We start from the raw sequence: 22455 nt of genomic DNA on the forward strand, positions 1-22455 counted from the left end.
CTTAAGAAAAGAAGATGTAAATATTTGAACTTGAGCAGTTTTATATATCTCATCTACCTGTATCAGTTCTTCTAGAACAGTTTATATCATGCCATGATTGTTTTCTTCACTACACTTGTTTAGTAATAACAAGTTCAATAGCTCTTTCTGTATGTCAAGATATCTTCTTTATTTAATTTACTGCATAGTATAAATAAATATTTAGCATGAACTTGTGAAAAATTTTCAAAAGAATTAAAATTTATTTAATAACTGATAAGAAAATGAGTATTTACATCACCAGGTTGTCCATGTGATAAACATTTATTGATGGACATTACAAAAGACAAATATAAAATTAAGAGAGACATCTAAAACAAAGGTATAATTCTTGCCTTATTGCTTCTTGTGTTTCTTTATGCTTCATTAAAACATATTCTAGGTTATATTTTATATTTACACACAACTGCCTGGTGTTGTGCATATTATTGTTTTTACATGTTTTTGTTACAGCCACATTTTTATACTCTGATTGACAAACAAATTTAACAGTTTTGTTGTTTATAACCTAGAAAATAATGTCAAAAGAAAGTATCTGATGTACTATTATAAATTTTGTTTCCAAGTACTAAGCTACCTAGAAAATCTTAAGAAAAACAAAAGTACATGAGAAACAAAATGAGTGGTATGTTATTTTTTTGCACTGACTAGTTATGAAAATATTCTGAAGAAAATTAGCCAATATGAAGACGGAATTTTACTTTCTAATATAGCACAATTTAAGAATTCCTTTTTAAGGGAGATATTATTATATGATTGACTAAATGGAAATATGTTTTCATATGAAGTATATATTTTTTTATCAATCTTTTCTTTTCTGAAATATAGAATTGTGGTTTCTTCATAATCATTTTCAAGCTTTGTTTTGTCTCAGCCAAATCATCTGCATTACTGTTTTAAAAGTCAATGAATACAAAATCAAGCTTTGCTCTTTAGAGGTTTATTTATGCATTTAAATATCAAACAACAGGGATGTGTGGCACCTGAATGGGAAATTCTGAAAGCTGCAAATGTTTCCTTTATTTCTTAAGAACAAAATAAAATGGGCAGTTATAAAATATTTAGATGTTGTACTTTAGGGAAATTATTTCATACTAACTTGTAGAAATGAAGTTCAACTAAGTTAATGTTACTTTGTTTATGCTTATGTGGTTTATATGTACATCATACATCCAGTGCTGTGTTCATACAGAACTTTCAACATTCCATTTACTGTAGTATTCAGTAAAGTATAAATTACAAATATATAATTTAATCAGTGATAATTGTTTTATGCCATGCAAGTATTTATTTTCTCACATATACAAGATAAATGTACACAAATCTACTACTGCTGTTGCTCTAACCTACTCTTACCATTCCAGTAACCCTCATCTAAACCATTTCTTTCTTAAGGTAGGGAACACATGACTGAATACAATACTTCAAATGTAGAATAACCACGTACCTATACAATGAGATTATAACATTTTATAACTTGTATTCAATATTTCTGTAGATACAACCTAAAATCCTATTTGCTCTATCACTGGCAACAGCACATTGCTTGGATGGCTTGGGAGACTGATCAACCATTATACCAAGATCCCTTTCTTTCATAACACTATTGAGTTTATTCTCATCCAAATTATATTTATAATTCAATAACTCATGTTCATTATCTTGTATTTATTATAATTAAAACCCATCTAATTAAATGAAATTAAATTCACTAAATGATCTAGAATTTTTTGTAAATAAGCAGCATCTTTTACACAGCTAGTTACAACCAAGACCTTACTAGCATTTGCAAACTTAAGTAATTTAAACCATTCCTTCATCTATATATACATGTTGTTGACCAAAATCAAATAGGGCAAAAGTCCTAAGACTGAGCCCTGAGGTACCCAACTTGTGACATTAATTCAGTTTCACTGCACTTCACTTCTACTTTATTCCATTAACCAACTACAGATATTCTGCTTTTACAAGCTTTTTATGTGGTGTCTTATCAAATGTTTTCCGAAAATCCAGACACAACAAATCCACACCCTTACCCTCACCTACAAAAGCAGTAACCTTTTCAAAGAATGTCAAAAAATTTGTAACCATATTTAAACCATGTTGGCTATCCAATAAAATTATAAACTTTGTTAAATGGCTTTGAAAAATATCTTTTATCAGACTTTCTAAAACTGTTCTTGCAGCTATATCTCAAGACAGATGGTATGGGCATTAGAACATTTATTAAAATAAAGTGGAAAAAAAACGTTTCAGTCTTCTTAGGCCATTTTTAGGTTAACAATGAGAGTTTGTAACACACCTTTGCTGGGCATGTCTTAGGGACAATAGTGTAAACGGTTACAACGTTGCTAATGTTAACTTGTGAACAGAAAAAACTAACCAAACAGCATTTCTCAACACCAAGGTCGCAAAAACCAATACACAATTCAAAATAGAAATCCACAGAAAAATAACCCATACTGGACTATACATTTCCTAAGACTCAAAACATGAAACAAAACAAAAACTCAACATATTAAGAAACCAAACAGCCACAAAACTATGCTCATCTGATAAAATTAATGATGAAATCAACAAAATAAAACAACACTTTATCAACATCAACAAAGTTTTTCCAAAAACCATTGAAAAAATTATATACACACACTTAGATCAATAACATGGTCAATAACAAACAAACAATAATAAATCCCAAGAAACAACAAACTACAAAACTTTACACTGCTGCATACCATATTTTCCCAATATCAGCAAAAAAAAACACCAACATTTGGAAAAACTTATAACAAAACATAACATTGCAGTAAACACCACATTTATTCAAAACCCAGACACAAAACTAAAGTCCATACTATGTAAAAACTACACTGACAAACACAATACCAACATTATTTGTAAAACACAATGCAACAACTGACATGACTTTTATATTAGAGAAACAAGCAGAAAAATAGAAGCCAGATTAAAAAAACTAAAAGAAAAACCTTCACACATTTTTTTCACACTGCAAGTCAAATAAACACAACATAACCAAAGAAAACACCCAGATACCAAGCAGAGAAATAACATAAACAAATACAAAATCAAAGAAGCCACACCTATAAAACTCAAACCAAAATAAAGGAACACCTTTATACCTATACTAATTAATAACCTAACATATACTGTAGCGCCCCCTACAATCCCATACCCGTTTTCACTCTCATCCCTGAGACATGCATCTCACAACAGTCAATTGCAAAATCTCTTTGTTAACCTGAAGATGACCTAGAAAGGCTGAAATGTTGTTCTCTATTTTAATAAAAGTTCTAATACCTATACCAGAGGGTCTTGAGATACATTTTTACTTTAAGTGGGTTTCTTGTCATCACAAATTATTCTACCAGCTGGTGTAAGACAAATTTCATTACCTCCCTTGAAAGGAGGAGTGACATTAGCTAGCTTCCAACCCTTTGGCACTTGACAGCTATTTTAAAACTCACAAAATATAGCAGCAAGTGGCTTATGTATCCAATCCTTAACCACCTTCAAAACAATATTATTCTGTCCAGGAGCCTTATACTTTAAACTTTCCAATTTTTATTTAACAAGTTCAGAATTCGTGCAATTGTCTTGTTCAATCTTGTTTCCATATATCAACTGTTTAAGTTGAAAAATACTGCTTAAATCTTCATTAGTAAAAACTGACGAGAAAGGTGGATTTAATAACCCAGACGTCTCATAATTATCAGATACAAGCCTTCCTTTATTACCCTTCAAGGGTCCTACCCCCTATTCTAATGTTTTGTTTACCTTATATGTACTTAAAGAAATCCTTATTGTTAATTTTTGTATTTTCAACTAATCTTCTTCATACATCCTTTTTGCTGCCCTAACTTCCTGCTTAACCAACTTTCTTGATTTTTTATATAATATTCTGCATCCCAGTAAATTAAATTTTTTAAAATTTGTGATGCTTTTCTTTAATTTTTATATCTTTTTTGAGCCAACCTTTTTTTTTTAACTTGAAGCTGCCCTCTATTTTGTGTGTAAGGAATATGTTTATCTTGAATATTTATACATTTTCCATATCTGATGAGTGTCTCCAAATAACTCAGTTGCCTAATTCACAACAGGTAATTCTTGCCACATCCCACCAAAATACCATTATTTCTAATCTCCATATGCACGAAAACGTCAAACCTAATGTAGCAATGATCACTTGCACCTATATGTTCTCCAATTTCCAACATCTCAACAACCTGTACATTATATATTGACAATAAATCAAAAATGACCTGGTGAACAATAACTACCTTGAACACTTTTCAAAAACCTTTCTCCTTCATGGTTGCTCATTAAATTTATCAATATGATTTGGTGATCAGTAATAAATTTCCACTAAAACCCTGCTAACAGAATTATAGAAATCCAAATGAGTTCAGTCTTTTTGCAATTATCTTTGATATCCTGTATTATCACTATCATAATAACTTATTTTGTTTATTATTTTACACATTATTAGCTTGAATATTAAAAGCACAATTGATTAATACAGCTAAATTAAAACAGCTGCTTTATTGAAATTTTTTTTTTAAATTATAGGTTTAAAAAATATAACATATTCAGTGGCATAATTTTCATTTCAAAAGTGAGGATTGGGAAAAGTTTCTGAGCAAGGATATATATGAGGGTATTCTGAAAATAACAAAAAGTCACAATAAGGGAAAATTATATCTACAAACATATTCCAGGTAATTGATGTGTTCTAGACCTCCTTACATCAAGTGCAGTTCCAGATCATGTACATCACTGAGAAAACAACCTTGATTTTGTTTGAATGTTTAATGACTTTGGGAATAGTCTTTGAAATTGAAGTCAGTAAAAATTACACAGCTTCAAATAATGATGTAAAGATAACAGAGAAATAGATATGAGCTATCTTTAATGGTAATGTAATGTCATTAAAATGTTTGTTTATCAAAAAAAAAGACAATTATGAATTTTCATTTGCATGAATGGTGAATTTGAGATGCACCCTGTAAACTTTCAATACTGCAGTAAACTAATTATTACTTGGAAGTTGTTTCTTTATCCAATATGCCTTTAACAGGAGTTAACAACATGACAAGAAGAGGAAATAAATTTTATATACATTTGAAATAACAAAACTATGACAAAATAAAGAAATAATAAAATTTTACACTTCTACAAGAGTGGAGGTTACATTTGAATATGAAAGAAGTGTCAATAAAATCAACAAAATAAAAATAAATAAGCAAGAGAATCATTACTCATTATGCTCTTTAAATAATATTGATAAAATACCACAAACTGGTGTGTGTTACATTATGTGCAATATTAATGTCAGTATATTAGTTGATACTTTTTATCTTTAAATTGACATTATGTTCTATAATTCTTACTATACACACAAGAAACAAAGAGAGACAGGAAATTTTGTGTTTATTAAACAGTTAAATATATATAATTATTTAAATATAGTGCAAAAACTACTCCCAAAGCACAGTTTCTTTTAATTATACACAAAATTATTTTGGTACAAATTTAGGTTGATTCATAATGTGTGTCAGCACTCATCATCCCAGAGTTGACTAGCTTAATTATTGCAAGTTTTAGTATTTTAACTGTAAACTGTCCAATAAAATACAAAGGCTATCTTGTTTTAAATTTTTTGCCCAAGAAAGGTGATAAAGATGACACTGAAACAGACACATTGCCACTTCCACAGTTGAATATACTTGCTCACAGTTTAGATCTTTAGGCTATGAATGTGTAATATAAAATAAAATAACAGATATAGATGTGGCTCTCACATGACCAGAAAATGCATCCTGTAAAATAAATACAATGGGTTTATCACTGATTTAGCCATTTAAAATTTGAAGCAGAAAATACATGCAATAGGTTAACACGTGATTTGACAGTGTAATATATGAAAGAGAAAATAAAGGGATTACCTGTGACTTGACAACAGGACATATAAAATGAAAAAATTTATAAATTTACATATGATTTGTCTATGTAACATGTGAAAAGGAAAAACAGGTTAACCTATGATTTAACCACACACGTGAAACATGAAAAAAAGTTATAATTTTCCTATACTGAAAATATATTTGTAATAGATACTTGCTTTTGCTCACAAGATTAACTATTCTTGTTCATTGATGTATTCTACATGTGAACTTTTTATGCATGCCACAAGTCTTCTGCTCCCCTCATTAGAATCAAGTAATTCCAACATGTCTCTACTACTTTGAAGTTTGGCAGAAAATGGAAGCACTGGAAGAGTGGGAAGCATGACTGGAAGGAAATAGCTAGCAGAAATACATTTTCAGTATAGGAAAATTATAACTTCCATAAGGGTACTTCCCTCCTCTCACAAGATCAGCTAGAGTCCCACATTGATTACAAGGAAAAACAGGTGCAAGTGAAGAACAAATCTAGATGAAATGGATTAACATGGTATAAACAAGTGAAGCAAATTATCACTGATTAAGTGAAGCAAAGACTCTCTGGCAAAGGGAAATATGAAGATCTGGAATAAGACTGCTTGATAACCTGAAATTGAGGAAACTGAAGATTCTGGTCAAATATACATCAGAAACTTGGACACACCAGCCACAGTAGGTCGAGCAGCTGGAAATCCCTGAGCATGGGACCATGTGTGAAAGACTTTCCACTTCCAATGATATATCTCCAGGGAAGAGGGATATATGGACTCAGCCAAATGGAAGGCTTCACAATAGAAGAAATTTGATTTCCTCATTCAGGACTGGATAAAAGCCAGGCTTGAAGATGGATGATGTAGAACCAGTGACTGAGGTTGATAAAGGAGGACAGAGAACAAGGTACAGCAAGTAATAATTGGAGTTGGTGCAAACAAGGAAATTACATCTGAGTCATCCAACAAAGAGCTGTCAGAAGAACTCAGAAGGGAGTGGTATGGACTACGGAAACCTTCTGATGAAGCATTCTGATGTGAGGATATCGAAATTTGTAAGACCAATATTGGTTGAAAGCGACAATATTCAATGCCTGAGAATGAGGCACTGGGAATTTCAGCAATGGTAAATGTATCAATGTGAGGAAAACCCCACTGACTGCCAAGCTACTGGAAAACGAGAGGATCAAGGGATCAGTCCATCATATAAATCTTGTCATGGTGGGAAAAACAATTTGCCATGAGATTTAAAGCACTTGGAACATGACAAGCAACTGAAAAATTAGAGGCATGTGGGACCAATAGTAGAGATCCAAAATGTGAAAACAGAGGGATCTTGACCAGCTGCCAGCTGGATGATTGATATATGCTTTGGTTGGTTGGTTGGTTGATTCAGTGCTTTATGGCACAAAACAGCTAGGCTATCTGTGCCAAACATCTGGTAAAAATTTAAAAGTAAATTTAGTAAAATTCATAAAAGGAAATTAAGGTAAAACAAAACAAAGTTTAAAAAAAACATAAATAGCATAAAACCAATGTTTACATCTGGTCTACAACATCAAGAGAAAAACTACAGTAATTCAAGTTGCAAAGGACTTTCTGTAGCGTAACTGTAATAATCATAACTTGCCAGGAAGACTGAGGTAAGTACAAAAACCATTGTCAGTCACCTGAAGTTGGCCTTTTCAGTCCTGGTTCCAAGTTATTTGACGTTATGGCCATTTTCATAAAGGAAAGTAATAAAATGGTTAAAAAGAGGTGTAGCAAAATTATAATAATAACTCACCTGGATGACTAACGGGTAGTTCAAACAGCAGCATTAGTCACTTGAAGCTGGCCTTTCTAGTCCTGGTTTCGAGTTATTTAATGTTAAAGCCAGTATCTAATTTCAAATCAAACTAGATGAACTGTGATTTTTAAAGGGGAGCCACATTAAAAAGGTGTAATGTATAAATTAAAAAAACTTAAATGGCATTAAAAAAAATTAGTGGTCTTTAAAAAACTAAAAACATTACCAAGGTGGACAGTGTCACCATCACCAATAACACTGTCTAACATTATGGACAAACCTTGGGACAAAACATGCTTAAAATGGTGCCGTTGTTGAGAGTCATAATGGTGACAAGAAAGTATTGTGTCCTAAGTGTTACATAGACTATACACTAGTGCATTAGTTCCAGATAAAAGAAATGATGAGTCATAAAACTGTGATCAATGCATAGTCTAGTTAGAATAACTTCATCTTTTTGATCCTTACAGAAGCAAGATGGCCAAAGTCCAATAATGGGGTTTTATTTGGAAAAGCCTGTTATCACATTGCTCACTCCAAGTCAACTGCCAACTGGTACAGAGCCAAGCCTTGAACACAGGACCACAGTCCATGTATGAAACAGGAACAGCGATGATAGTGCCAGAGCAGATAGATATAGCTGCAATGTCAGCAAGCCCATTCCAGCAAATACCAACGTGGCCTGGTATCCAAAAAACAAGATAGAAGTAGATGTTAAAGAGACATGGGCCAGTCTGTTTTGAATATCAGCGAGAACAGGGTGTGAACCAACGTGAAGCGATTCCAGGGCCAGTAAAGAACTAAGCGAAGTATAAATAGTACAGTTTGAGTACTGCTTAGCTTCTGTGTGATCCAGGGCAAGAGAAATAGCACACAATTTAGCAGTGAACACAGAAGCTGTAGAGGGGATTATGCACACAACCACCGAACCACAACTAACCATAGCAGAGCACATACAGTCACCTGATTTCAAACCATCTGTATAAATAGGAATGGAAGGATGGTTTGAAATATGTTCAGCAAATATCAGACAGTATTTCCAATCAGATGACTTAAAGATGGGTCACAACTGGGGACTGTAAGAAACCACGGTGGGATGGGCTAACCAGTGGATACAGCAATGTTATCCAAGGACAAACCCAATTCATCCAACTGCGCCTGGATAAGAAGGCCAAAAGGAGCAATGTCAGACTGTCTGGTCTGAAAAAGCATGGCCCATCGAAGAAAGAAAACACAACCCCAGGTGGGATGCTTTGGTAAGGAATGAAGTTTCAAAGCATATAGCAAAGACAGTTGCAAATGGTAGAGGTACAAAGAAGGTTCATGAGACTCTATGTATAAGCTCTGAACCCCAGGCCCGTTTATGAGCCTTACATGCTGTGTGGCAAGCAGGATTTCACCACAAACAAGGATATCATGGAAAATGTGTCTAGGTTTTATGAATACACTGAGCAGCTGCTTGTATAATACAGTCAGTTACTGCTGCCACACAGTCATCTACTGATGGCTTACAGATGACGGCAGGATCAAGTTCTGCAAGAAGAGCAAAAGAGGGCCAATTTGCTTGATCCAGCTTCCACCGGGGCTGCGGGTCGGGTGGTATCGACAAAGGCCAGTCTCTCTCAAGATTATAAGAAAATGATCACTGCTTCATGGATTATTATCAACCCTCCATGAAAAATGGGAGAATAATGAAGGGGAGCAAACTGAGAGATCAATAGCAGTAAAGGACTGACTAGGTGCATGAAAATAAGTAGAAGAACCAGTATTGAAAAGAGAAAGGTTGCAATCAGAGAGTATACACTCTACAGAGCAACCCTCCTATCAATATCAGCACTTCCACAGAGGGGATGATGTCCACTAAAGTCCCCCAGGATTAAAAAGGGAGATGGCAACTATTCAATGAGAGCATCAAGGTCTGATTGATCATATGTCTGTCCAGGCAGCAGGTAGAGAAAACAAACAGTTATGGTATGGCCCAAGGAAACATGGATGGCTATGTCCTCCAAGGGTGTGTCGAGTGGCAAAGACAGGGTGGGCACATGCTGATCAACCAACAGTGCCACCCTTCCATGCACTCATCCATCACAGAGCCTGTCATTTCTGTACAAAGAAAACCACCGAAAAGGTGATTGTATCAGCAGGTTTCAGAAATGTTTCCTGTAAGGAAAGACATACAGGATGGTAGGAAGCAATCAGTGTTTTGATGTCATCCAGATTATAACTTAAACCTTGACAGTTTCATTGTATCAAGGCAGCCATTTTTATTTATGTGTAGGCAAATTGGGTGGAGAACCCTTGTGTTTACAACCACTTTTTTTTTCTTTACTCTCTTTATTTGAGTGAGGTCTATTGACCTCCATGGATCCTGCCCTATGTCAATTGATTGTTTTGCATTTTGGTGTGGGAGAAGAAGATGTATCTGAGGAAATATTTACACCCAGAACCAAAGAAAGTGAATCTTGGGACTTGTTGGAATGTATGTAAGGGAGAGAGATGGGTGTTGAAGTTGATTCATCAACTTTATTAACCATGGAGGTCAAACGATTTTTCATTTGTTTTGAGAATGATTCTTTTGGAGGCACAGAAAGATCCAACTGCACTCCCACTGTAGTAGTGGTACAAAGTGTAGCAGCGTACATCCAAGATGAAGTAGTGGACAGCAACTTTCGAGCCTCAGGATAAGTAATGTTATGAATTGTTTTCAAATGCTACAACTCTTTCTTCCAACCATTTAGGACAAGAACGAAAGTAGGATGGGTAAGAGCCATTGCAATTGATGCAATGAGAGCCCATTTCACATTGATAGGCATTGTGGTCCTTGCCACGACAACAAGAACATGTCAAGGAACAACAACATGATGTCTTTGAGTGAACGAACTGCTGACACTGGAAACATTGGAGATGGTTTGGAATGTATGACCATACCCTGCCTTAATGGTGGCAGGTGGACGTGATGATGTAAAAGTCATAATGAGGATATTAATTGGCATTGTAATTCCATCTCTGCGAGTGGAGATATGCCTCACTGCAGAAATATCTTGAGTGGAGAAACCAGCGAGAATCTCTGACTCAGGAATGTTCTTCAAATCCCTCTCGTGATGAATTCAAAGTCAAAGTAGCATGAGGTGTAACCTCAATAGGTATATCCCCAATTGCCTTTGAATGCAAGAGGAGTTCACTATGTTGAGATGTGGATATTTCAACCAGAATGTCACCAGATTGAAGCTTCTTTACTGATTTTGGAGAGCCAGCAAGTCCCTCTAGTCCCTTCTGAATGAAAAAGGGAGATATTTGCCCTGAAGGTCTGTCTGAAAGAGAATGTAGGATAAGAAAATGAGGTACAGCAGGTGTTACAGATGTTGTAGATTGCTGCTCAGAATCTTCAAGACGTAGTCATTTACCTGTGGACTATTTTTTCATTATTTTATTTAAGTTTTTATTTCGAGGATCCATAATAAAAAAATGAATATTTTGGTGCCCACTGACCCTACCCACCATGGAGCTCTACGAGAGGATGCACTACATCAAACAAGGGCACTGCAGCAACACCTGGGTTTTGTGAGCACTATACCCAAACACCAGCATCAGATACAATGTCTACAACACCTGTTGAGAACATCCAACACTGATACTTGGTTGATCCTAGCCCAAGTAGACCAGCCGACTGACCCAAAGGGGACCACTTCAAGACTGCCTGTCTGCAGGAATTCAAGGCAAAAGTGATATGTTTGGGTTGAAACCCTGCCACCAGTATCTTCTCCTCCTCTTCACAGGTCACCACACACAGAAAATACGTGGGTGGATGTTTAAATCTCAGAGGAGGTAAAATGAAAGAACAGACCCTTCCCTAGGAGGTCCCCTCACCAAGTACAGATATGTACACCAAGGGACCTGAGAAATACCTAACAAGTTTATTGGACTGGTCCATAATTTATAAAGAGCCATATAATAAACATTTTTTTACATTTTTATAACTTTAGAAAATGTTTATTGCAGCCAAAAAAGGAAAAAGCAATGATTCATTGTTCCTTGTAAGGAGGTTTCTACTTTAACTGCTAACAATAAAATAAACACAGGCAATAGATGTGAAAAGATAAGAAGTAAATACTCTCAGAAGTATTGTAGTCTGGAACTTCATTATCAATACTAAAAGAATAGAACAATACTACTCATTTCTTTCATATTATTCAACCTTTAAAGTTTTATAGTAGTTTCAAAGTCAGCAAAATGACCAGACCCATACAGATTCAGGGTATTGAAATAAACAGATAAAATATTAAGTTTTTCTAGGATAAAAATAACAAAACAAACTTTGATATTTATTAAGGAGGTCTTATAAATTGCTTAACTTAAATTTCAAAATTTTCAGATGAAGAAAAGTATTTTTAACTTTGCCTTAAAATGGGTTTTTACTCAGAGCAGTCAAAATTGTGACTCCACATGCTCACCAACAAATTACATAATCCAAGTTTTTGTCTGTAAAAAGCTTGTGCCATTACTAAAAACTTGAAAACTTTCATCAAAATACATAAAACATGTTAAAAGTTATACTAACTCTGATGGTCATTTTGGGGTTAATCATGAGATTGGTGTAATCAACTGGGACAGGAACAAAGGAGTTAAAAGAATAATGAGTGTCAGCCAGTGTATGTATGAACTGTCACTCACTTATACTGAAAATGTATTTTCAATAGGCACTTACTTACTTTCACATAAATAGCTATTCTTGTTCAGTGCTCAAGTTCATGTTATAGTAAGTTCCACCCAAAAGTATGAACTATCACATTATATTTTGGTAAAAAATGAAAGCACTGGTTTTCAGTGAAAAAGAAGAGTGGAAAGAAGAGGTAAGTACCTATTGGACAAACATTTTCAGTTTACAATATATTACTTCCATTCACATAAATAGTTAGAATCCTACACTAAATAGGTGAAGGGACAACGTGAGGAAAAGAAAGAAGCATTGTTCGAAAGTCTCGGAGAGAATTGTATTTACAATTCCTTCCATGTTTTACTGCCATCAAATGCAAAGATAATGTGAATACAAACCTCCTCAAATTTCTTTAATTCTTCCACCCAAAACTTAACCCTTTCAAAACTGCTGCTATCTGTGAGGTCATAACAGACGATAGCTGCCTTGGCACCTCGATAATATATCTTACTCATTGCTTCATATCGTTCGCTCCCAGCAGTATCCTTGGAAATAAACAAAAGAAGAAATATCTTATCATGGTATCTATGGAACAAAATCAAAATGATAAAATCCAAAGTTATTCTCACTTTTCACATTATATAATGTTACAATGAAAATAACATTTTCACTAAAAGATAAAAATTCACTAGGCAAGTACTTAATAGAAGAACTTATATTTTCCTCCTTTTGCAGAGTTTACTTTGAAACAGAAAAACCAAGTTATGGAACATTCTGATGAGAGTAGACTAAAATTAGAAGATCAAAATTAATTAAAACATATGTTAACACAGCAAGAAAAAAACAAAAACTGATCCTAACACCACCAAAATAAATTTCTATTTGAAGCTACACTGCACTGCATATATTACATATAAAGTACAAAACTCTACGTATCTGTTTGATCCTTATCAGACTACTCTTAGATTGTTATGCCAATCTCAAGCAGAATTTTTTGAATAATAATTTGGAGCAAGGGGTATGTAAATGATGGGTTTACAACTCTCTCCATCCCTATTAGTGCTTTAACTGAACACTCAATAACTTTGACTAAGGTAACATTCACTATACTTACAGTTTACACTACTGACGCCAAATAGAAAAAACTTTATTAGGTATTCTATAAACACAAAGTGGGGAATGCCACACAAATGTTATATTTCAGACAGCATGTGAGCACTCTGCTTGGAGCAATGAATAAAATGACCACAAGTGATGCAATAATACCTAAAAGTTTCTACTCCAACAGCCACAATAAAGCTGATATGAAGAGCATTTCTTGAATTATGCCTACTTTCTAATTTGGCTTGTAACCTTTCAACTCTGGCCCATAAGACACTTCTGAAGTCAATGACTGTGAAATAACTAATAACGTGAAACATTGTGAAAGGACATTAAGAGTTGAATGTTGAAGGTAGATAAGAGACAGACACCTACCATCACTACTTTGGCCACTAACTCTTTCTACAAAGTCACACTGACCATCACACAGCGTATAACATGTGTGAAACATGTACATATTGAGTTCTTAAAGCTTAAACAAAACATTTGGTGAGATAATGAATAATACTGTAATAATACATTATGTAGTAAATAAATTATGTAAAAGTTAGGATTTTGATGTTATTTATCACATGATCCACACACACATTTTTGTAGTTAACAACTAAGACAAAAGACAGGTACCTCAGCTTGTTCATTATAAATTAAGATTTGAATTAAAGACCTTGTACACTATTACAATGTTAATACAAAATTAAAATGTTATATGCAACATCCTGTTCTATGCAACAAAAATATTTGCTAACATTATAATTTTAATGTTGGAAAAGGAGCACAGATGTAACTGTACACTTCCCTCTCCAAGGCATATGTCTAATTAATTAACAATGTTGTTAAGAAAATTGCCTGATAATAAAACACTTTCTTGTAACTTTTTATAGTTGAAGATCCACATTTATTTTCAAGCTAAGCTGTGAATGCTATTCTTTTCCCCTTTGTTGATTGTCTATTATGAAAATGTATTATATTTGTTTGATCAATTTTATGTTAAAAAGATTTATTGTTAACCTCCTTGGAATGATGCTACTGGATAAAAATTTGCTTTGCTTAATTCAGCTTCATTTATTTTAGTTGGCTGAAACAGGATACTCCTGAAATACAAGATTACTGTATGTAGCTATACAAACATCACATGTACCATCAAATGCACGTTCATAAACAATTGCATTTTAAATTATATTTAAAATGTAATAAAACCATGAATACTATTACATATGGCATATTTAAAAATAAAATGTGAATGTTTTATTTCATATATGTGGACTATGTATAAAATATCAAGGTTTTCAATGACATAAACTAGTAGTTATAATTATTAGTGAGTAATGCAAATTAGTGCCACCAAATGTCAAAATCTACCCTTTATTATGGCCCTGCTGATATACAGGCCACCAGAGAAATACATAAGAATATTAACAACATACTTTGTGAAGTTTCATAGTATCTGTAGAAATGTGAAAGTTTGTAGACCATTAAGGTATTTCTTATAAAAATCTTACTGAGCCTGAAACAATTATTAAACATGATATGCAGGTGAAGCATCCCTCCTCTAATATGAATTTGAAACACTGAGTTACTTCAATCAAATGTAATTAATTTTCTACAAAACTGGAACAGAAAATGCTCACAAGAAAAAAAAAAGTCTAATAAAGACAGATTTGGCTTTACACAAAAATGTGTAAAGTACATGGTGTTAATTTGCTTCTTCTGTGTTTTCTGACAATATTCTAAGAATTATACCACCTGTTTAAATCTATTACATAAATAACATCAGTAATATACAGCACAATATATGGTAGATTCTTACAAATTCATTCATTCTTTTTTGGCACACTACAAAAATAGTTTTAAAACTGGTAAAAAAGTTTACATAATATTTACAATTAATTTCCTGTCTCAATATAATTATGACTCATTTTTTTTCATTTGACATATAGATAAGTATCTGAAAACCAATTTAAAAAAAACAACAAAAAGATTTCCACACAGAATATTGAGTTTCTTCATCAAAATTGATAATCAAATCAAACAATACAGGAGTCACTTACATTCTGGTAAGGAAGATCCCCATTGAAACGATCATGCAGGTATTGTTCCAACAAACTTGTCTTACCACCATACTCCTTTCCAAGCAGCACAATCATTAAATCAACTCGTTTCATGTTACAACTAAAACAATGAAGAGTTAAATCCCAAAAATAAAAATCCAAAACTTAAAAACGTAACACCAACACTAGTCAATGGTGAAACAAGTACTAGAATTGTTTTGCAACTAACTGGTTCTCTCATCCTTTAATTTTTACAGTGCTTGCTTGAGAAACAAAATCACATATTCCAGCTATTTATTGACCAATTATTCTGTACACTAAACACTTTATACAACTTACTTTACCTAAAATCCAAATGTTCTCATTTGATGAGATCATCAGTCTAAGCTCTACCCATCTTACAAGCTTACTAAGAGCTAAAATGTGATTGAATATAGTAAACAATAGGTTATATGCAAATATAAGTTTTAGTTTTCAGACTTATGAAAAATAATCACTTCTGGACAATGTTACATACTATTACTTCATAATTTACAAGTTACTTTTATCACATTATTTTGATTCTGATTTATATAGTTAGCTCACTTTTAATCAGCAGTTCTTAATCAAAGATCAATACACTTCACAAATATGCTAAACCTTTTGTATATAATTTTTTTTCTAAAAATCCTTAAAACTGTAAAAGATTTGGGCCTCATTTTTCACTTTTATTAGGTGTTTTGACATACTGGACATGAATGATGAAATTAAGTTAAAATGCAAATGTAAGTCATTTATCTTTGACATTGAACTATATGTTGTTGCTCAGGTGGTGATGGTAGAGAAATCAGTTATCAATGTTTACTGCTCTGTAGGAAAATAATACAAAGATCTTTTACTTGCATCATACTTATCCAAATAACCAGTGATAAAAATATTTGCTGTTACAAAGCATTAACAGATTCACACATATAATTGTGTAAAATACATCCTAAGTAACACACACACACACATAAGTATAACTACTTTTCCCAGTATGTTGTATTTGCAACATACAAAGCATCCTGTGGAGTGTAATTCCCCATAGTGGCTCAATGTTGGCATAAGTTGTGTGTTCAGTAGATATAATTTTGGAATCCAGCAATAATTCCTTATTGTACTGGAAAGTGTCTTCAACTAATTCAACAGATTAAGAAGTAGTGCATAAAATTCAGGAACTTATCAATTAATTCAGATGAAGACTGACTTCTGATTAAGATGGTAAATTATTGCAATACCACTACTAAACAATTAAAACCAAAAAGCAACACTAGCCTCCACAATAAATATTAAACTATAGAGAAACTAGCAATGTGGAGAAAACACCTAAATGTTAATTGTCAATTCTAATAAATTACCCATAAACATTCATTCATTTGCAATGAGTAGTGATATGAACTGACTGATCAATACTGTTGTCATTTTAGCAACAATTGATGTAGTAATTCTCACTATTTGCCCAACAAATACGTCTTATGGTTTTTGAATGTGTAAAAAGTACTTAAACCTTGAGGGATTAGCTATATAATTCATTTACATTTGTGTGCATATGCTGTTTATGTATTTCACACTTTAAATTTTATTTCCAAACTTGCAGTAGTTTATTCTAAACTCCCAAAACAAATGATTTTCAACCACTAATTGCAACTAGGTGTTTTAATGTTTTAAAGTATATTCATGTTCTGTGTATTAGTTGTTTGTAGATATAGCCATCAATCATGTGATATATTTTCTTATTAATAAGTTATATCAATTTTTTTTTACATTAATTTTATTCTTTATAATACTTCAAGATATTTGAAGAATTTTTTTTATATTTATAGCTATTGTCATAAAAAACCTTTGTATTGTTAATTTAACATGTGAATAGCATTAACCTTATGTAAATTTCCTAAGCTGGTCAAAACCTTTGAAAGTTTTTTAGAACTATTACTGAAACTTTGTTAATAATGAGGGTACCTAAATGATGACACAATGTACCCTAATCATTATGAATTTTAATTTTCTGGTGTACAGATTTAAAACAACAGGCATTGCTAATCAATTGTATAAATGGATGTCTTTGTTAATGTACATTATTTCTTTTATAGATGCACATACAGGGGTGAAATTCTCTAAAACAATTCTGAAAAAATATAGGTAGTCAGCTCAGTGTGGACATGTTTTGGAAAAAGAAAGATAAAATCTACTTGTAAACATAAATAAACAACAAAGCAACTCAAATACATCCTGGTATTAGTACTGTCTTAAAAAAGTTCTAGCATTTAGTACCAACAAATACTAGCAGAATTTCACCCCTGGATATATACACATCCAGTTAGTTTCCTTCTGACTGGAAGATTTTAGCAGTTAAAAGTAACAATAAGCTTTGAAAGCCAAAATTCATATTTGTTCTGTGGTGAAACTAATACTCTGTTAATATATAACAGAAAAAGGCATAATATTTTCAATATTTTGATAAAGAAAGAAGATGTTTCACTCAGCTTAGCATTTTCAAGTGAAAATGTGAAATATTTTATGAGGGCACAATTGTATTGTAGTGTCTATGTGACAATTAACAAGCCAATGGGAAGTAGCCACTGGTGGGATATGATCGTTTAGTTTGGCTAGACCCATTTCCGCAAATATAAAGGGGGATATATTACTGAGGCTTCTTTCATTTTCCTAATTGCAAGGTCATTTTCATGATTTACAATTTTCAACTCTTAGGGCTCTTAGAAAAATTAAAAACAAGGAATTTTCTATGAGTATGCTTTCTAAGTTTATTTTTAAGCTTTCTTCTTTCACCATTATACTATTACATGGAGTAAATTCTATTTTATAAATTACTTTACTGTTATGTTTGTTAGTTACTGTACCTTTGTGACAAGTCATAACCTAATTTACAACTTAGTTCAAATACAAATTTTCTGTAAACATTTACCTCATATTTTTTTACCTTACTAAAAATGCTCAGATAAAAAGGTAAGGTGCAACAAATAGTGCTATTGAAATCTATATCAGGTTCTTTGTTATGTTAAAAATTATTTAGAACAGTTTTACAATGTCCCAAAACAAGTTATCAGTTAGCATTATTAAAATATACATTGGCTTCATTGTTCTTTTTAAAACACTTCATTCAGAATATGAAAAGGTGAAGTAATAGTTTTATTGAAGGACTCAAGGACCATACTGCAGAGCCTAGAATGTTACATTTTAAAATGAAGTCTTCAGTGTTCTTTCAAAATACATTAATGTCTAGAGATGTAATGAGGAAAATCCAAGCTAAAAAATTGGTAAGGTTATAGCTGAAGATATCATATGGAAACACAATGAAATGTAAAATGCATCTATTTTTGTGGATTTAGAGAGATCAATATCTTTGAATTCTGTACAGCAATGTAGGAAACCACAAGTTACAAAAAGTTATTGAATCAAAAACTTACCATTAAATGCACAAAAAGTGACTCCAAATCAGTTATTTATCAGTAGTTCTGAAAAACAGTTCTGCATGCATATCTATTTCATTGTCTCCTCAAAAGCTAGATGTAAAAATCATATAAAACATGATTTAAAAAAAAAAATCCACAATAAATAATTATTGTACATATTATTCTTTTTATTACAAAAATACAGAAATGCAGATTAGTTGTATTTTGATTTTCAGTTACAAAATAACTGAATTAGGTACATTTTAACCTTTAATGTAAAAACAAAACACATATGTGAACTACATTTTGAAAAAGGTTACTAAACAATAAATAAAACTGAACCAGGTATACTTTCTACATTAATAACCCTTGCATAGTTTTTGATAGTTACCAAACAGCAAAACTACTCAATCATTTTCTGTGGCTGGATCCCTGTCAAGAATTTTGATATAAATCAGTTTGATGTTGTGTTCATTGTTTCTACTATAAATTCCTATAGCAGAAACTTCAATATAAGTTTTGTTGTCATTCTTGAATTTACTTATACATACATAAAGAAGACAAGCACTTAATTTCTTATTTTTGTTATGTCTCACATTTACATAGTGCATTGTACAAATGGTTCATTTTGTTAATTTTCTTTTAAACCCTCAAACTGCAGTTGATGTCATATAATGGAAGCATTTTGCACCCCTCTGGTGGTGATGTTTTCACAAATGATTTAGTTAACCTAATCTGATGAATGAATGTTTTTGGTAACAGTTTTCTCTAAATCATTTGACTCAACATAATCAGTAATGCAGGCTCTAAGAATATGTGCAAATCATTCTTGATATATATTTTTTCTTACATTTATTTTGAGGTCAAGAGAGGATTCAACTGTATTTTTGTGTCTTTAATGTACATGGAAGATTTAAGTATATTTTTTACAATAAAACTTAGTAATGGTTGTAGTGTTTCCACTGGAGTTATAATGTGAATTATAAATTTAAATATGTCCTACAGTTTTTAAGTTCATCAGAACCAAGTAGCTACAACACATATCAACAATATATCTGACACTTTCTCCTGTTTTAGTGGAAAATAAAATGTTATTAAAACAGTTTTTCAAACACTGCATGTAGCTTTCCACAAATACTAAAATGGGAGAAGAATACATTAATTATTTTGTAAACTACTTTTTCTGGTGGAAGTCACGTGAATCTAGAAATAATTCTAAACTGGAAATGATGGTTAAACTCTGAATAATTTCAAGCATGAGATATTTATGTTGAAAGTTGCAAACTCTTCAACTTTTGTTCAACCCAAGAAACTTCCTCTTACCTAAAATGCAACTAAATATATTTCATGCCAAGTGTACTTTCAGTTCTAAAAGTGAAACGTTAGGAAGGGAAATTATTTTCAAGTAAGTTTCCATGACTGGAATTGAAAATAGAGAGGAGACAGTAAACTATTACCTTTCATGGCTAATTTATCTCTAGTTACCAAGTCTGTTCTTGCTGGGATACAATGTAGATGTAAAGGATCACTTATGAAAATACAACTTTCTGTTTTCAAACATTTCGCGTTCTTTGGCATGTAGCAACTATCAAGGAATCATGTCTCAACACTGAATATATCTACACTCTTGTGCAAGTTAAATGAAACTAGGAAAATTATGATTTTTTCAACTTTTTGCATTTTATTTCTGAGAATCCAAAATTACTCACAAATTAATACATGATATGACCACCTTAAAATTACAAGGAGGATATGGAAAATTCGATCAAATGTGGGAAGTGTATATACATTCCATTGCTGGTATTGTGAGGCAAATGAAGTCAACTAAACTGACCTGTAAGTGCAGGTAAAGAATTTTCCAAACTGAATTTAACAAAAGAAGGAGCCTCTAGTGCACACAACTTCAGAAACAGAATAGTGCCATTCTGAACCTCATATTATAAAGATCATCTGAAACCTTTGTGCAAATTAACTGAAACAAAACAGAAAATTACGATTTTTTCAATTTTTTGCATTTTATTTCTGAGAATCCAAACATTACTCACAAATTAATACATGATATGACCGCCTTTATTTTCAGAAGATCATTAATCTGCTTTGGCATTGAGTCCACGAGTTGACTGTAATCTTTACTAATTTTTGGTAATCTTTCGTAGTACAGTCTCTTGCCCAAAGTCTTTCTTTACAAATCACCAAACGATTTTCAATAGGATTTAAGTCCAGAGAGTTTCTAGGCCAGTCCAGTACCTTTATTCATGTTGTAGTCATAAAATTTGTCACAAGTTTCAATGTGTGGCATGGAGCCAGATCTTGCTGAAAAATGCCAGATCCATCAGGAAATCTCTTTTTCAATTCTGGAACGACTCTTCTCTGCAAAACTTTGATGTACTGTGGTCCTCGCATCATACCTTCTATGATATGTAAGCCTCCGATGCCATGGTAGCTGAAAAAGCCCCAAAACATCTTCTTCAAGAGATGTTTTACGAACTGATTGATGTGATATTCTCGGAAGTTTCTCACCTGGAGATCTGTGAACATGCAGACATCTTTGACCCTGTACGAAGAAATGAGTTTCGTCACTGAATAACACCTTCCTCCATTGTTCTTGTATTTCAGACCCTATTGATACCATTTTTTCTTCATTGAGTTGGTAAGAAGTTGTTTTTTAAATGGTCTCCTTACCCTTTTAACGCAATTTTGAATGAGGTAATATTCCTCAAAATTTTGTCATATATCCCAAAAATAGATTGACCGTACTGCAAAACACAGCTAATGACACCATCTGTGTGAAAAAATGACTATTAAAGGAAATCAGCGGGTCCAGTGAGCCTACACCGGCTGCCATGTTGAAAATACTGTGAAATGACCATTTGTTTCAATTAATTTGCACAAGGGTGTATAATGTGGCCAACAAAAGATGAAACAACAAAACTGTTTCTATAATGTTTTACTTTTATCAGAAGTTATGCTGTTTTATTTTATCACAAATAGATACTGTTAGTGCATTGTTGTTTGAAATACATAATGAAGTCATGTTGTAAGGACTTCCAATCACTGAAAATATATTAAAAATACATTTTAATCTTTATTAACAATGGAAACACAATTAATTTCATTACCACCTGCTTTTTTAACTTAAAGTATGTATCCTAAATAAAAAATATTAAGAATTACTGTGTAAACAGAAACATACTATAGCATCTTGCTTCTATATAACCTATTATCATCTCCACCCTTATATTTATGCATGCTAAACATCATCTGCACCCATACATTTACTCCAATCACAGTAATGGAAAAGTACTTTCCAGGGATGATAAAGGGCTTATGACAATATTTATCAGACAAATGGCTACTAAGCATACAAAACTATTTTAACTTTTATACAGAGATAAAGTAAACTGTTAATCCTTGGTTTATGACATTTCATTCAGAAAAAAAAAAAG

General features: G+C 32.5%; 1 protein-coding gene across 16 annotated transcripts in view; it reads right to left on the bottom strand.

Moving 5' to 3' along the window:
* Nucleotides 1-291: 291 nt before the first annotated feature.
* Nucleotides 292-22455, bottom strand: part of LOC143253713 (ras-related protein Rab-24-like) — a 36165-nt gene continuing 14001 nt past the window's right edge. For 15 of the 16 annotated variants that reach the window (XM_076508098.1, XM_076508058.1, XM_076508070.1 and 12 more), the window contains 4 exons: nt 19025-19120; nt 15582-15702; nt 12831-12977; nt 292-5876 (listed from right to left, as the gene is read on the bottom strand). In XM_076508098.1, the coding sequence (XP_076364213.1) occupies nt 5808-5876; nt 12831-12977; nt 15582-15695 (330 nt within the window). In that variant the 5' untranslated portion in view covers nt 15696-15702; nt 19025-19120 and the 3' untranslated portion in view covers nt 292-5807. The remainder of the gene's footprint in view (nt 5877-12830; nt 12978-15581; nt 15703-19024; nt 19121-22455) is intronic. The other variant, XM_076508117.1, reaches the window with a different exon arrangement.

Source organism: Tachypleus tridentatus, chromosome 1, assembly GCF_004210375.1.
Source record: "Tachypleus tridentatus isolate NWPU-2018 chromosome 1, ASM421037v1, whole genome shotgun sequence".
Classification (NCBI taxonomy): domain Eukaryota; kingdom Metazoa; phylum Arthropoda; class Merostomata; order Xiphosura; family Limulidae; genus Tachypleus; species Tachypleus tridentatus.